The sequence below is a fragment of the Diuraphis noxia genome, unplaced genomic scaffold (genome assembly GCF_037042655.1).
Source record: "Diuraphis noxia isolate RWA-SAM2 unplaced genomic scaffold, SU_Dnox_SAM2 contig0002, whole genome shotgun sequence".
NCBI lineage: Eukaryota > Metazoa > Arthropoda > Insecta > Hemiptera > Aphididae > Diuraphis > Diuraphis noxia.
In genome coordinates, this window is record NW_028301712.1 from 67,923,156 (window position 1) to 67,941,869 (window position 18,714).

The 18,714-nt window shown below is 24.1% G+C and overlaps 1 protein-coding gene across 2 annotated transcripts in view; it reads right to left on the reverse strand.

The window, feature by feature from the left end:
* LOC107162528 (LHFPL tetraspan subfamily member 1 protein-like) overlaps positions 1-18,714 on the reverse strand; it is a 273,280-nt gene that overhangs the window by 113,526 nt on the left and 141,040 nt on the right. The window contains exons 1-2 of one of the 2 annotated variants that reach the window (XM_015509481.2): positions 6,235-6,386; positions 5,660-5,775 (exon numbers count right to left, since the gene is read on the reverse strand). In XM_015509481.2, the coding sequence (XP_015364967.1) occupies positions 5,660-5,775; positions 6,235-6,243 (125 nt within the window). In that variant the 5' untranslated portion in view covers positions 6,244-6,386. Of the gene's footprint in view, positions 1-5,659; positions 5,776-6,234; positions 6,387-18,714 lie in introns of those variants that run through there. The other variant, XM_015509480.2, reaches the window with a different exon arrangement.

The window sequence follows — 18,714 nt, forward strand, 5'->3', positions numbered from 1 at the left end:
CATATGTTGTACTATGTGTATTTATATATATATATATATATTATATATTTATAAATATATTTATTTTTAATCCAAAAAAACTTATTGCTCTTAAAGGGAACACTGCTTTCAATTATTGGCATCACCACTTATTAGGAATTTATATTAAATGTTTGGATGTGAAACAATATTGTTTTGCACCCTCTCTATTCGGAGACTGTATTTTAAATTTCGGGTATTGGTAATATATTTTATATTACATATTTTACATAATATTATAATTTATAGTCACTTCGAAATATCTGATTCTTTCTTCGAAAACGTTATACGTACCTACATAAATAATAATATTCAGAGAAAAGGTTAATTTTAACTATGGTAAAAGAATAATGATGATCTGGTTAATGAACTTTATGGTTGTGTAAATAAGTATTTTTGTAAACTATAAATTGGGTGTTTAGAGTAGTTTTAAAACACATTCGAAATTTTTCAGGTGCTTAGAAATAATTAAACGATAATAAAATCTTGGTCTCGGTAGTATAAATTGTAGCTTAAGCTTTCTGTGGTTATATAGTAGGTGTAAATTGAATTCTGTATGGGTATTTTAGTAACTTTAGGAATATAAAAGTTAGTATAGAAATGGTTTGATGAGTATGGAAGAGCAATATTATATTTATGATGTTCCAGAAGATTTTGAATTGGAATACTTTGCTTTTTATACAATACTTTTTTGACTAAGCTAAACTGGTTTTGCAGTATATTATAAATGTTACATTTTGTTTGATGGGGACTTTTGACAATTTTCCTAGGGTAAGATATATCTAACTATAGATAAAGTTATGAATTTGGCAATTTAATTGATGTGTTATAACTTTTCCAACAGTTTGTAGACAGTTATGTTTTAAGTATATGTATTAGGCTGTATCTGATATTGGTATGAATTTACTTTTTTAAAGTTATATGTGACAGGGATCAAAGATCAGGTGAGATATTTTGATTCGTTTTATTTAAAAAGGCAGATTCAGAAGAACTGATTGTTGATTTTTTTTATATTGAGTGAATCACTTTAAGCTTGGTGTAATCAGCTATTTGTGATTTGGATATGTGGTTTGGTGTCATTGTGGCTTGGGGAATACACTAGAAAAAAGTGAGGGAAATACTGGAGGATTCAGTTCTAACTGAATAAGCATTGATGAACGTATAGTTTGAAGAATATATGCAGAATTTTTTTCCAATATCAATTGTGTAGTTGAGTGGTCTTATTAAAATCAAAAATCAAATTTTTTCATTTGATTACTGAGTGGTGCTGATTTAATATTGCTGGAGAGAATTACTTTGTATTAATACTATACTCGTTGATTTAATCAATATAAATTAGTACATGAATGTTTTGAACACATTTGGAGGAAACGATTTGGGCGAAGGAGTCATCGATAATAAAATTTAGTTATATTTACTGTAGAAGGTTTATAGTGATATTTTTTAGACTAAAAACTTTAGTGAGGAGTTGACTGAATGTTTCTACTTTTTCATCTACAAAACTTGATAACATGAAAACATATTTTGTAACGCGAAGGAAATTTTTGATCATAAGAATAGTAATAATAATATGATAACTAAACCATTATAATTAATATCTGGAACTTTAAAACAATATACTCGTCATATTAAGTATTTGATGATTTGATGATTTGATGATTAGGGTTTAAAACATCAAAATTCTTGTTAAAACTGGGGGAGGTATAAAACGCCATATTTATAGTTTTGTTAGGTAATATTTTATTTGTTGAGGTCTAATATCTACAACTACAATGCGAACACGACGTCAATGGTGTTTTTGTCAGTATGCTATGTTATTTTTATGAGGTTTCACAAAACATCAAAGTACTAATAATGTAAATGTTGTGTTATGAAATTTTGTTGGACGTAAATAAGTAAAATAATTAAGTAGTCATTAGAAATTTAGCTCATACAAGCCATGTTAGACGCATTTTAAAAATAAAAGATCAATTACAAGTTACAATATATGTTTCATTACTTATTGATATTTAACGATTGTCAGAATAGTTAAACATTATTGCTCTAAATATTTATAATATTTTTGATTTGAAATTACTGTAAAACAACTACAATACAGTAAAACGGATTTTGTTCAAAACGAATTTCACGTGAATTTCATTGTTCATTTTATTATTTAACGAGTTTAGTAAAAACAGTAAGATCAACAAGTTTTGTTTGAACACAAATTTTGGAAAAATTAGATGTATAAATTTAATTATATATTTATTTAAATTAAGCGACCTAATTTGAAGTTTGGTTGCTTAGTAATGGTAATAAATAATAATAATAATATATAATTTTATTGATAATTAGTTGTTGAACAAAGAAAACTGTTAAATATATTTAAAAGGTAAATATTATATTCACTTATGCAACACGAATAATAATGTGTGGTAGAATGATAAAGTTATAATATTTTACATTTCTTACATTTCCAGGAAACACATTATGTTCACAATGTTTATTTATCTTATAAAACACAAAATTAAGTTTCATAACAAAAAAATAATCTACTATTTAATTAAGTTTTAAGACTTGATGTATAACCAATAAATATTGAAAAGTAAATGACGGTAAATTAATAAAAAACTAGTAATTTTTTCTTTGATAAACTCTATGTATCGTATATTGTATATAACCTTTTCGAAGTGAATAAATTGAGATTCCCTTTAAATTTAAAGAGAAAAAATAACTTTAGAATCTTTTCAACTTTAAACTGTATATAATATATACAGCTTAAAATAGACACTGGTTCTATGGAATTATAAAAGTGTTTTGGTGGTTCAATTTTAATTTGGCAAATTATCTTACTAATATTTTTTACTTATTAGATTTCATATTGTTAAGAATATATTAAAATAATAGTATATTATAATCAATTAGAATAATTAAGTACAAGATGAAATTTATTTTTGAATTTTAGTAATTGGTTAATAAATATATTAAATCCTTGATTTTGTTCTGATTTTAATAATTATAGTATCAAGTTCGGACTTTGGTCTATTGTGCTAAACAAAAATAAAAATTGTAATACTCAGGAAAAATATATTTCAACTAATTAGATTCATACATTAGATTGTGTACATTCTACGTGTTTATACTGTTCATAATTATAATTTAAATATACGCAATATTATCCTAGATGTTTAACAATAGCCATTGACGTTTGATTATATGGTAATACCGACACGTTAAATGGTTAATTTCTCGTCAATATAATATTATAATATTTTTTTTTTTTATTATATATTATAAATTTCATAAGTATTTTAAATCGTAAAACACATAGTCATTTAAAAACTGGGTAACTGTTTCAAGTATTATTTTCATTCCTGGTTCGTAATATCTCTGGAATTTTAAATCAAACAAAAACTGGTAGGAAGTATGTCAAGCGTGTGTATTGAGTATACAGTAGACAATGAGTGTAAAGACGTTCAACCCTTTCGCTTGATTTAATAGCTGCGCATGTACAAGACAATTTATCAGGATGTGAAGCAATGTTTGCGTGAATCACAATATGATTTTCGTGCAAATATTTTGTTAAATCGTTTTTTTTTTTTTAATTTATAAAACTTTCCCACACCGACTTCTTAAAAATCTATACAAATATTACCATCACGTACAATGCACAAATAATAAGTCGGTTTAGCTTACCAAGTGGTTTCAATGGAACTCTTTGGATTACATAGAATGAATAGGATTTATATGCTGTCAGTTGAAAGTTTTTTTTATAGTTATTATTAGGTTTCTTTTTGATCGGCTTTGGATATTATACTGAATCATAGTATTCATAAAATCTAGTGACAAATTTTAAAAATGATGATTTATAATATTTAATCATTTTCAAATAACTTTTATAACTACACAGTTGTTTTATATATTATACTTTCAACAATATAACTTCAAAACTTTCTATTTATTATAATTTATTAAACTATGCAAGAACATGATTCAAATTTTAAACAAAATTGTTCAACGTATCACTAAAAACTATAATTACATGAAATTTATTCAGAAATAATCAAACTATTTGTAAAACTTTATAGTAGGTAATATACTAATATATGCATTATAAAGTTGTTAAAACATGTTAAATTAAAAATTAAAAATACTTACATTAATACCATTATAGTTAGGCGTGTAAAAAAAAATGATTGATAATAATACTTGAAATGTCTATTCAAGATATTAGATAATATTTTTCAATTCTTTTCGAATTTTGTTTTTAGTTATTTAATTATAAATAATTGACGAGCTTTAAGTAGTATAAACCAAGTAATATAATCACAAGAATATTTATTTTATTATTATTATTATTAAAATACTAGTTGAGTATCATCAAGTTTCTAACAATTAAAATTTTGCATTACTTAATTTTCATCATTTAGATTTTATGTTTCATATATAAAATATGTATCACAAATATGACTATTAAAATAAAAAAAAAAATATACAGCCTAACATGCATATAAACGTTCAAACATTGTATACAATATTAATTATTATACGCATTTAATCATACCGTGTTTGGTTATAAACACGAATGTCAACAGAAAAACTGCTGTTTTGAACAGACCGCATTTTACGTTTAGTTATTATTAGATACCTACATTCATTTTTTATTTATAAAAAATATTTGATATTTAACACACCAATTTAAATATGGGCATTTAGCGCCTTTTAATATTAATTTATTATATTTACTTTAATAAAGCTTGAACATGTATTGTAATGGATTTTTCTAGAAAATCAATTGAAAATATTCAAGCTATACGTACGAATATCAATAAATACAACGAATTAGGTTTTAAACTATTCAAAAAATTTTAAAAAAAAAATAAATAATAATAGTAATAAATATAATACTTTATAAATAACTGTAGCACCAATTTAAAAACCTTTCTTCTTCGATTTTAAATTACAAATTTAATTATGATTAATATTATGTGATCGAATTTAATTTTATTAAACTATATTAGTGTTTTTTATGTATTTAAATTAATTATTATTTATGTATAAAATAATGAGTACATAATGTTGAAAGACATAATAAACAAACGTTACAACGTGAAATATTATGTTCCACTTTCGACTGGTATCGATGCTGTAATTTTAGTACGATTAGTATTAACCAAAGTTGATTAAGGTTTCCTAATAATGAACATACCTAAACCGATTGACGAGTTGTACCTATATGGCTCTTTATGGGTAGGTTATCGTTAATCCCATCTGGACTAAAATGACAAAGTGTAATAATTTAGAGACCACAGTGCAGAAATGATCTTCTCGGTAAAAAGACGGAGTCAGACCCCTATATGGGTAGATAATATTATGATTAATGAAATTTAGCTGTTACCAGAGAGTCTATCAGGGCTATGGTTGAAACTTTCAAATGCAAATTCTGCCGTACCTACCCCGTTTCAAGAAACGTACATTTGTCTATTATGTTAAACTATTATTGTTGTACAATGCGCACAAATACCACAGATGTTTTCATGTATGAGACACGTTGTTCATTGTACGCACCAACATTTGATAGTACATTGCAATTTCATTCTGACAATATATTTTACTCGGAGCATATAGTTTGTAAAAAAAAAAAATTTCAATCGTAACTCACTTAGCGTATCGGCCGCACTCGTGTACAAGCGCCACCGTTCCGTCTGACATAAGTCTTGGGTAGTTGCACCTTCGGAACGAGCTGAAGTACGCATCAGCCTTGTCCATTAATCGACCCTGTAAATAAATAGTAAAATAATTTTCCATTGTCACGTTAAATATAACATTATAACATAAGCCATGAATATACATAAGCCTGTTTCGATATAATATGATGATGATGTGATGATGTGTATAATATGATCAATCAAAAAAATATGTCACTTGTGAAAAATATCATCATATCAAGTATCAATAAAATTGTAATATAAATATATTTATGCGAATAAATTGCATCATATAAATAATGATAAAAAAAAAAAAATCATAAAATAGACTGATGCGTCTGTTAATACAAATATGTGTTTAATTTGATTCATAATGATTTTTGTTAAACATTATTTGTAGGTTAGGTAATAATATGTAGTTAATTAGTTATTAAAAAGTTAATTGTATTTAAGTGGTTTAAGTTCAAGCCTTATCATATTAAGTGAACTTTACAAACATTATTATTATAGTTTTTGCATTGTAAATTACCGTTATCATGATGACTCCATTCTTAGATTTTTTGTAGATTTCCCGTTTATTATAGATAATATTGTAATGTAAGTATGTAGAAAGACTAGTATAGTGATACTGAATGAAGTGAAAACTTTTTCATAGTTTTTAGAGATATTATATGGGCTTATCAGAAAATGATCAATCTAACAGCAAGGACTTGCATGAACTGATAGGATTTAAGGTTCAAGTTCTGAAGTTCATAATACAAAAAACAAATTATACGTTAAATTCTTTTAATTATGACATAGATATTAACAGTATTAATATACCCACGCATATGTATGTATTTATTGTATAAAATGATTAATATTATCTATGTTAATATTTGTAGGTACATGGTGTGTATTTATATTGTACACATATTTAATTAACATACAGTATAATATATTTAAAACGAAGCTCTATCTGACTATTACTCACTAGGTATTTATTAAATAACTTAATAGATTATTCATACCACTTTATAAAGAACCGTTGATTTAGGTGACCGTTTTATTTAATCATAATAATATCATATACAATCCTAACCACAATTACTTATATATCATATATTTTAAAAGCAATTTATAGTATACTGTTTAACCATAAATACTTGCCTAACCTAACCAACAGTGATTATAATCAAATTTAAAATTTTTGTAATATAATTAAGTATAATTTAAGTACTCGTCGCGTTAGGACTGAAAATAGTAGGTGTATAAACTAAATGAATACATTGCGTGTAAATAAATATGTGATAATATACATTTTATATACACACGCATTCGAATTTTAAAGAACAAGGTTAACCCTGGTATTTGCATACACGTATTTTTAATTTCTAAATACCCATAATACGTGGATTTTGGTTATCAATGTATTTTTAATATCCGTGAAAAACTGCAAACCCTAAAATATTAATGAGTTCGATTAAAAAATCAATGTAATGTGAATAGATAAGTACATGAATTATTTATGAACATTTATCAATAGTAGATTTTAATATTTTATTCGTAACACAAACAAATTATAAATAAAATATTTATTATCTGCTATAATATATTAAATTAGGTATACTAACTAAGCGGATACTTATAATCATATTTTTTGATTTAGATTATTTATTTTTCATTCGCAATTATATTATTATCTAAATGATTTAATCAGGTTTGAAAAATAATTATGAATATCAAAACACAATAGCAATGTTAAGTAATCAAAGAGTAAATGTGAATTTTTATAAGCTGCTAAAAGTAACTACTAAACTTCCATTCATAACCTACATATTATATATTTCAATTAAATAATTTCCTACAAATATTTATATATATTAAGCATAAATTCATCATAAATACATATTGGTCATATATTCTCCTTTAATATTAATATTAATATTGTTATTTATCTAGTTTAATTATCATTTTTTCCTTCTTTTTTTTTTGTATGTTTTAAATTTAAATTTACCCAATATTTTTTTTTTTTACTTTTCACCAATTACATTTAAGACATACGAAATAAAAAAAAAATAAAAAAAGATGGATGTAATATTATTAACATTACAAAAATGAACACAATAAAATCAGTTTAAAAATTATTCATACAAAATATTGGTTAATTTATGAACTTTAAGTTTTCAATGACTATGAAAGTTATCTCCTAAAAATTTTTCATAGTGATTTTTGTAAATTATTATTAAACTTACTAGGCGTGCATTTTTCAAACTAAAAGAAATGGTTCTAATAAACCTATTATTAGTTACCAGAATAGAAGCAAGTTTTAAAAGTAATTGTTTTTTTTTATTACTGATTATAGATTAGAATAATAATATTTTTGATAAGATATATTTTTTTCTAGTGATGTTGGCCAGCCACTACCAATGGTATAAAATATATCAGAAACCAAAATAACATATTAAAACAAGAGTAGACAGCATATCCACAATATAAAAAACCTATTCAAAAACATTATAAATACTTTTGTTTAAAATAAAAATGTCTCACAAAAAAATAACGTTAAGTGTGAGCACAATGAATTTTGCTACGTAAAAAAAATAATTATGATTTCATTATTGTTTACTTTAAAAAACGGTAAAATGGTTTTATTTTTATCTCATAAGTTATATTCTGTCGTCCAAAGCCAGTAAAATTAATTTCTTTAACTTTTGTTGTTTCCCTTTTAAAAACATCTGGCAGTAAGCGGAGTAACCATAAATATATGTATAATACATATATATAGTTTTATAAAAAAAATGAACTGTTCCAAAGTTTATTGACACCCAAAGTTTAGTAAACAAAAGAACACTTCCAAAAATGTAACAAGTAAAAATGAAACACTATAAAAAAAAACCTAAAGTTTCAAATTTTAATATTTCAATATGCTTAATCTGAATACATTAACATGTAATGTTAATAATATGTCTATTATATGACATGATTTAGTATTTTAAGCAAAATAAATGTGTTTGCATGATATCATCAGATGCAAATATTTTGACAGATTATTTTGGGAAAATTAATTTTAAAACAATTAAAACAAATTATTCATATGGATAATATTTAGTTTTTATGATATTTATATTTTGTATTTATGTTTAAAATATAGAAATCATACCTCTGAAAACTTCTTTTTAGAAACATACTTTTAAACTATTTATTCACATTTTGAGTAAATAATATATCAGTTAAACAATAATATAATCACAGGTACATATTATAATTATTTTGTAAACTACTTAGAGATTTAAACAATATCTCGTATTGTATGCAATTAATTTAGAATTACATTTTTTTAATGGATACTCTATATTTAGATTCTGAATACTTATATACAATTTGTGATTTTATCAATTGTCAATCTAATCAAATCCGTTTATTCATACATTGAAAGTTCGTGTAAATAACAGTAAAAAACGTAATGGTCCACTCTCTGTAATAATATAAACAGAGTTCCATATTCTTCACATGTATAATTGTTTATTATTTTTAACATGTGGTGATTTATGTGTAATGCTAATGCTTTTATGTATATTTTGAAAACAAATAGATGAGCGAATCTAAACAAGTGTTCAACGAACAGTATTCTGGTGTTTTTTTTTTACTATTTTTTTTTTATATAGTATGAAGTTATCGAGAAAAAATACGTACACTTCAAAATATTAAGTATCCAATATATCGCATAATACAATAAACATTTTGCGGTCACTACAGTTTTTCCGTTAGGGCAAAATTGTATTTTTCATCACTTCGAGATCCAGTCACGTACAGCTTGTTGAGAAAACAAACAAACAAACGTTTTTGTTCCTTCGTATGTAGCAATAGCAGTAGTGAGGCCACTTATATAAGTATATATTATATACTGTAACCGTCACCACCGGTGGCAGAACACCAATGGTTGTTTTATACCGGATTATAAATATTTTTCCTGACATTATTACGAGGGTGAGCAGAACAAAGGTATAGGTCCCTCGTAGGAACCTCAAAAACAATGATGAAAATAAAACGATAATAATTTAGAGCTTAAGGTCACCAGTAATTAGAAGTCCCTTTTACTTCGTAATATTATACAAGTACATAATTAAAATATGTACTGATACCAAGTTTAAAATAAGTTACATTTTAGAATACACAATACCTAATATTATTGTACCTATATAAAGTTTCGGAATATTAAATATTTAAAATTTATTTTATTTGGATAAATATTGTTTAACGATTAACTTAGATGAGAAAACTAAAACTAACTATTTTTTTTTTTAAAACGCAAATTTTAATAACATTCATCATAATATATTTTTTTTTTTATTTTGAATTATTTCATGAAATAATTCAAAATAATAGAAATTACTCAAATATGTGTGTCTAATATAATATTTACTAGTGATTAAAAAAAAAAAGACATGCGATTTAAAAGTACCAAAATAAGATGTTTTCATAAAAAGCCTTAACATAGATTATATAGATACCTAACGTCTTTTTTCAATTGTAATTTTTCTATTTATTATTGAAAAAATTACGTACGTATTACTATTTTTGTCTAGATATAAGTCAACTTTATCTTAACCACTAAATGTGTGTGTTTTTGGAGTCAGTATTGAACTAATATTGTATAATCAGTGAGTTATGATACTATTATTTAATTTATTCTAGTTATATGTGTGATTATCATTTTCTTAGTCACAGTTCGTAATTCATTGTTATTAAATAAATTACTTACATACCTACATTACCTACTTGTTAATTTGAAACATGATGGCATATTTTATTGAATGTAAGTGATTTTAATAATTTGGGAACAGTTCCGTCAATATTTTTTTTGTGTCTATACATATATGGTTACTGGTTAGTCTATTTAAAAATCGTATCTTAATCTTAAGACAATCCCTCATGATTTATTATGTTGTGATTATTAATATTATTAGACTATATTTTACATTCTATATATTTAAACTCATCATGCTATTAAAGTTAATATTTTATTTTATTCTTAAGCGTTTTTTTTTTTTTTTTATAAAATAACGAAACTAACGAAAACAAAGAATTCACTTATATTGTGAGTTCTTTATAAGCATCTTAAGATTTTCACATGATCACATGAACACTTTTATTCTCCCTTGTCTCAAACTCTTAAACCAAAATTTATTTGATTTTTTTATCGACGTTATACTAATGCACTGTAGAAATATATTGTTGTAAATTGATAAACATTCTGTCAATATAACTGTAAAGCGTCAATAATAATTAATTTATAATATAAAATATTCCTATTTGACAATATTTAAAACCCCCAAGAAATTCATTATATCAATAAACATTTTAAGAATAATAAGATAGGAGATTTAATCATATTAATTTTTTTTTTTTTTTTGTGATTTAAGTTTTAATATCTATAATGTATTTCAGACAGTAAGAAAAAAAAATATTGTTTTCTCATCTATTGTAATATTATTATGCAACTATATTGTATCAATAATAATAATAACCAAAAAAACAATGGCCAATGATTCATCTATAACATAACTTATATCTTATCTAATTATAATGACGAGTTTTAAAATATTACTAGTAACTAACTTTAAAAAAATATATAAGTCTTAATAATATTAAGTATTTAAAAATTAATTCAAAAAATATAAATATACAAAAATTAAATTATGGTATATCCTATGAGATTGAATGATCATAAAACATGGAATAAAACATATTTTTTTATGAGTGGGAAAATATTTTGAATATTGAAATAAATAAATACTTTTAAGAAAGAGGAAATGGAGAATTTCACAATTCACTGAGTCGTTGTGAGTTGTTGTACATAGTTGGTTTGTTACTTTAAGAGTAGATATTATTTTACATAAATAAATATTAGTTTACATGTGTACAAAATAAAATTATTTATTTAATACACAATTTTTTAGGATAGATATTCACGATTCAGCAATCTTTTAGAAATTTGAATTGTGATTTTATAGTAAACAATGATAGTAAAATATTTTTAGTATGGACATTTTTTTATACATAAAAATACAATTTAATATACAATGTATAACTGTATAAGTATACAACATAAATTATTAATAAAAAATTGTCATATACCTTTTTTACCATCGTATTTTATTTTAATTGTAATTTGTATTTATTAACTTTATTAACTTTATGTGCATGATAAATAATATAAACATTTTAAATTGAAATGGTCTAAGTTTAACAATAATATTATTGTTGTCAGTTGATAAAAATACTTTACATTCAAATAAGGTTCGTCTTAGTAAGTTTTTATCAACAATAACTCCTGTTAAAACTGTTAACACACTAAACTATAGCCAAGATTAAGATTTATCAATTATGTTTACTGAACATTAATGTAATGTCTACAATATATAAGTTTTCCCCAAAGAAAAAATGTAGTTAGTACATAAATACTTGACCTTATAACAATCTATTAGGAGTATAAAGTATATAAAAGAAGTTGATTGAAGGATTCTATATTAAATTTACCTATATAAGTTATATGTGATTGATAAAATACTAAGTTATTCATAAAAGATTCGTTATTAAAGTAAAAAGCGTTTATGAATTAAAAATTAAATTTATAAAATAAATATAATATAATGTATTCACTAATCTATATCATTTCGATTCAAAGTGTGTTTATTTGATCTGGTGTGTTTTTGAGCAACTGTATTAATTTGTACAATTTAATGGATAATAAAAAAATCTAAAAACTATTATCTTAATATTTATTTTTCTTTAATATTTCAAGTTTGATTCTTTAGATTTTCTTCCCAGTTACTAACGAAAAGTTATCTTTAAAAAAAGTTATTAAACATTTATGACAAGTTTCAAGTATTTAAGTTTGAAATCGCATTTGGTAACAACAGTAAAACAAATTAAAAAATGGATTTATTTTAATGAACGCCAGAAAGTACCTTAAACTTTACTGGTTTTATATAAAGGTTTTCATTGAATATTGCCTAAAAATAAAATCCAAAATTAAATACCAATATGTTTATAGAAATATAGAAATATAATAATTAATATATTATCATGATAAATATATTATAATAAATATAGATGGTTGTAGAATGTAGATAATAATTATAATCAAAAATGTTGAAAATAATTATGTATTATGATTATTTACAAACCTTTAAAATTCAATTAAAACAGTCATTTTACACAATACTAGGTATAAATGCTCTAATTTAGATAAAAAAAACAATCAATTTAATATTTTACTCAATAATTACAATCTTAAACATATTAACTGTAATGCAATTTATTAAATAGTTTAATCTTTCTTAAATTTGTTTAATAACCATTAGGAAACTATTTGTTTTTATAAAAATTGAATTTTAGAAATGTATATACATTTTTAAAACAGGTGACTATCGATTATATCAGTTGGAAATCAAATAAATAATTCTTTTACATGCTTGTGAAACATGGCCAAGGGTCAAAGGAGATGAAGATAAAATAGCAATCTTTGAAAGACGAATATTAAGAAGAATATATGGGCCAAAACAAAATAATATCACTCAAAAATATGAAAGTAGAAGCAACATAGAATTACAACAACTATATAAAGAACCTAACATAGTAGCAGTACTACAATACAGAAGAACCGCATGGGCTGGCCACGTATGGAGGTCAAATATCCTAATGAAAGCGGTATTAAAATGGAAACCCCTTGGGAAAAAACCACTAGACAGACCAAAACAAAGATAGATAGACAAAGTAAAAAAGACTTTAGAAGAATCTAGAATACAAGATATGGAAGAAGTACCTCAGAATAGAGACAGGTGGAAGCAAATTTGTGTTGTGGTAATGGGCCTCAATGTCCTTTAAAAACTGGAGAGAGAGGAAATTAAAAAAAAAAATTTATTTTAAACATATTATATTTTTAATATTATTGCTTAGTACTCATAATGAGCATTAAATTCTACAGTAATTATTTTCGTTTTAATATTCTAACTAACTTTTATGATTGCTTCTAGGTATATAAAAAATAATAAATAATAGCATAGTTTCAGTTTTAGTGCGTTATAAAAGAATAAAAGATTCGACCGATTAAATTTCTAAAACGGATCTATTATTATTATATGTCTGGGTAAAATGAACATCCCTATATCCACGCCAAACAATTCCAGTCCTGGGTCAGTAATAACCAATTTCTACTGTCCCCGGTGAAAATCACATTATCCATTAGTATTGGGGTGGGAGTTGTGACTGGGAAGATAACAATAAAGAAGGGTTGCCGATGGCCGTAAATAAATGTCCGGGGCCATATCAGATGACAGGAAATCTCCAAGACCAAACCTCTTAAGTACTCGGTTATTGTTTTTCTTGTTTCCTAACGGTTCGCTTTGAAGGAAATCTATTTCTCGTTTTATTCTACCCCATATCCTATCTCACCTTTATAATAGCGTTGAGAAATATATTTGTTCAACGTATAAAATAAGTTAATCATCGATGGCGTTGGTGACAGTCACCGTTCTTGCAATATCGATAATTTAAGGACTATTATATTTTATTTTAATTGTGCCAGAATACATATATTACAGTCACCTTTCCTCACATTCTTTCCATTGTTAAGCATAATAATAATATGTGAAATATAATAATTACTTATTTTAATCAAATAATATGTAAATTCTTAAACTCAAAAACCGATTTTTCATAATTCTGTAGAGCAGAGGTATTTCTAATATGAAAACACATATTATTATTATATTTTATGTACCTATGTAAATTTTACTTAATTTATTAGTCTATATCACTATCTATATATTTTGTACTTGAAGGAAAAATATATATATATATATATATATATACATATTTCGAGAACATTACTGGGCTTTGAATTATACCTAACGGATATAATGACATTAGGATTTTACCCTTAATTATTATCAATGAACACTAATGAAATTTCATACTTGTCATCATGGACCATACAAAAGGACCCAGACCGGTCTATATTAATATGGAGTTACTGGTTTAATTGTATTCAAAGACCCAATTGTTCCCCAGGCTTTTGGAACTGCTGCGAATATTTTATTTGAACATTTAAGTATTCTGCTCACTATCTGACATATTATCTGTAGCCGGAACTATGCATGACATATCCTCCAACAACTGTATATAAGGTACACATATACATCACACTGTTTATTATCAGTGAAACTCTATACTCTATAGTTATATATGCATGACTAATTTTGATTAAAATAATTACTATAAAACAACGATGTTCAAATTATGTCTGAGAGTTAAAGTTTGGCCAGGAGTTAAAAATATTAATGTTTCCTGTTGACGAAATATAATTTTTTTTACTATTTTGAATAATTGAAAGTAAAATATAGACTTAAATAATTTAAATACCTAAATTTAAAAAGCTTAAAAAAAATTATGAAAAATACTTCGAATATTATAAGTATATTATATTATTTGATCCATCCTGTACCACAGAAACTGAATAGTATATCTAAATGTAGACCACATACTTTTAGATTATGATATTCACAAAACAATCAAACACATTTTTCATGTTGTAAATAAAATATAAATACATAACACTTTAATTAGGTATTGTTTGTTAAAATAAATAACATTTCTTTACATTGACAAGTTGTAAATTATATAATAATCATTATTTTTTATTTGGGGAACACATAGGAATAATAATTATAAATTAGATTTTAATCAATTTGAAAATAATAATTAATATAAATATTCTATACGTATACAAATTTCAACATATAATAACATATGATAAAAAGTTATTGTATTATATGATACATTTACGAGGAACTGTTTTATGTCGAGTATGTTGGATTTTATAACTATTTTGATAGCTGCTTAACAACAATTTACAACTTGAATCATGTTTACATTGAATCTTAATTAAATTATAATAATATGCCCTACTAAATACACATAATATTATATTCGAGTGAGTATAATATACAGTGGTTGCCGCTTAAAGTGTTCACTGGTTATAAGAATCGGCCGCTTATAGTGATAAAAAATGCAGGAACGGAACAAACAGTTGTTATAAATGCATTTTTCGTCGCATACATTGTTCAGGCTTTTGGTCATTGTGATCAGAAATATAAAATATAAATATAATTTACAATAATATCACCTCTTTTTGTGTACATTGAAAACGATTACGAATGACAATTATCTTAATCGCGAACTTTAATCGAATCTTATCTTATGTAACCCACGTTGATGAGCGATATTTCATAATATCGTACATTCATACATGTTTGAAACCGTTTTTGTTCTCACAAGCTAAGATATTTTACACTTTATACGCAGTTTGTTTTCGTCCGTCGTTCAGTGTACTGTGTATGAATAGACGTATCAAGAATTAAAAAATTAAAATTAAAAAAAAATATAAATAACAATACTACATAAATATAATTAATTTTAATATTTAAATATTTTTACATTATTTTCTACCGGTTTTTTGAGACGCTGCTTATGGTGATTTCTGGTTACAGTGATCAAAGTATTCTTGAACGAATGTGATTACTATAAGCAGCGACCACTGCAGTTTTTTTATTTTTACAAAAGTATTTGTAATTAACGAATGTAATCCAAAATGTTATAACTTGTGGTTTTAGATATATCTATTATATGTTTTTTTTTTTAAATTAAAAACAATTTGTTATAGTTGAACAAATTTTAAACAATCAATGTGCTAAATATAGGATAGTATTGAGGCTGAAATTACTATATCATAATATATTTTTTTTTTTTGTATTATACTATATTGAACAGGCTTACGCTCTGAATATTTTCCATATAACAATGCATATCTATACAATTAATTAAACATTTTGATGAAATTTTTGTCAAGTGTAAACTTCTCATTAAAACATCGATAAACTAATAAAAAAACCAATATTGTGCTTTAAACTATGCAATTTTTTTAATTGCTTTGAATATTTTAATACTCTATTTTTTCAGAAGACATTGGTGGAGAGGGGAAATGTTACTTAAAAGTATGTAATATTAATCAAAATACAATCATTTATTTAATTATATGTATACATAAAATATATTACCTATTATTTATTAATATCGATTATTATTTTTATGATTTGAAAATCATTGGAACGTTTTTAATGAAAACAAAAATGTTTCAGAATTAGTTTGAGAACTTGATAGTTTAAATAAATTATAAATAAATCAAAATATGTATGTAATACAATATGTAACCGTTTTAGTTGAATTTTATGAAGGTATTTATCATACTAAGTTTATAGAACAAAATCACATTTTTCTTCCATTTAAAAATCAAACTCAAGGTCATCTCGAGTTGACCTTATTACAGTTTATTTATATTAAAAATCAATAGATTCTGACCATTGTTTATTTAAAAAATTGCATACAATTTATCGTACATTTTATGTTCAATTTTTACTAAAAATTGATCACTATTTATATACTTAAAATCACTTACAATATATATATATATATATATATATATATATATATATATATATATATACTATCTATATTTGTGAATTTCCTAAATTTGTGTGTTTCGGCAATCAGCGTATCATTCGTTTCAAAATTATAAACTGTTATTATTACATAGAGCTCTTAGGTTAATAAATGGATAAAGAGGGTATAAGCCATATTCCCTTAGATTAATCATCATGGTTTGCTAACGCGTCAAAACCATGCATGAGTCTCAACTATACCTTCTGCACCACTCAGTCACATACTTATATTGTAAAATTACAAGACACTCTTACCCTCTTAAACGTGAGACCTTGATTTTGTTGCGGTTTCTAGCGCTATAAAGTAAAAAGTGAAAACAAAATCAAATCAATATCGGATAGATTACTATATTTGACCTTTATATTGTTCTTTTTTTTCTTATTGAAGTTAAAAATGAATATGGTTATTTTTGATTCCAAAGCTACACACCATTATATTTTATTTGTATAATATTATATTATTACTTAAAACAAAATACAGAAGGAAAATATAATTCAATCAAAAATGATTTCCTTTTCTCTTGAAAATAACGATTTTAATTTAGGTTTATAGAATTGTAGAAAACCAAAACGTTTGAGAATTTAAATTAAGTGTTGTATTTTAATTTCTAGGAGATTTATATTCTTTACCAAATCATTATGTTTTGCATTCATTATCTTGTCACTAATTCGTTTTTACTTCGTTTTTAAGCTTAATTGTCATGCACTACAGTTTTATCTTAAACTATTCTTTTCATACTTTAAATGCTTAATCTTTAATTCCCACTAACATATTTACAGAAAGATAAAAAAAAACCTTATAAATCACCTTTCATAGGATTTTCTTGAATTAAGTTGAAATCATACATCTATATTCATATATTTTCACTCAAATAGCACATGTTTTGAAAAACCTATTTTCATATTTTTTTTCACTAACTTATTAGTTTAATTTGGCTTTATTCCATAAATCTTCTGGTATATTATATTCTTGTATTATAATCTTAATTCATTTTATTAATGACAATTAACTTAGTATGATATTAAAAATCTATCATTATTAAACATCGATGTGCTTGTTTTTAATTTAATGATAATACATTCATACTACCTATGTGAAAATATATTTTTTTATAAAAATAAAAACTTTAATTTAATTTTTGTCTTTTTCATCACAGAGCTTTCAAAATTCAATTGTATTATAATTACAACTTATGTTTACAATTAGTTACCAATTGCGTTCAATAAACTTAACAGGACAAACTATTTTCGGATACTCTTTTGAGTAAATCTCGTGGGATTGAAATAAACTTGTTGTACACTAACTATTGATTTTCAAAAGTGAAGTTTAAATTTCACGATATTTTGTTAAATTTGCTCAAGTATTTATAAACCTATAAAGTATTTTCTGCACAGTTTTCAAGCCAGTTTGAAGACCGATATTGTATATAACACAAACTATAGTATTTTTCTTAGAATATTATTTT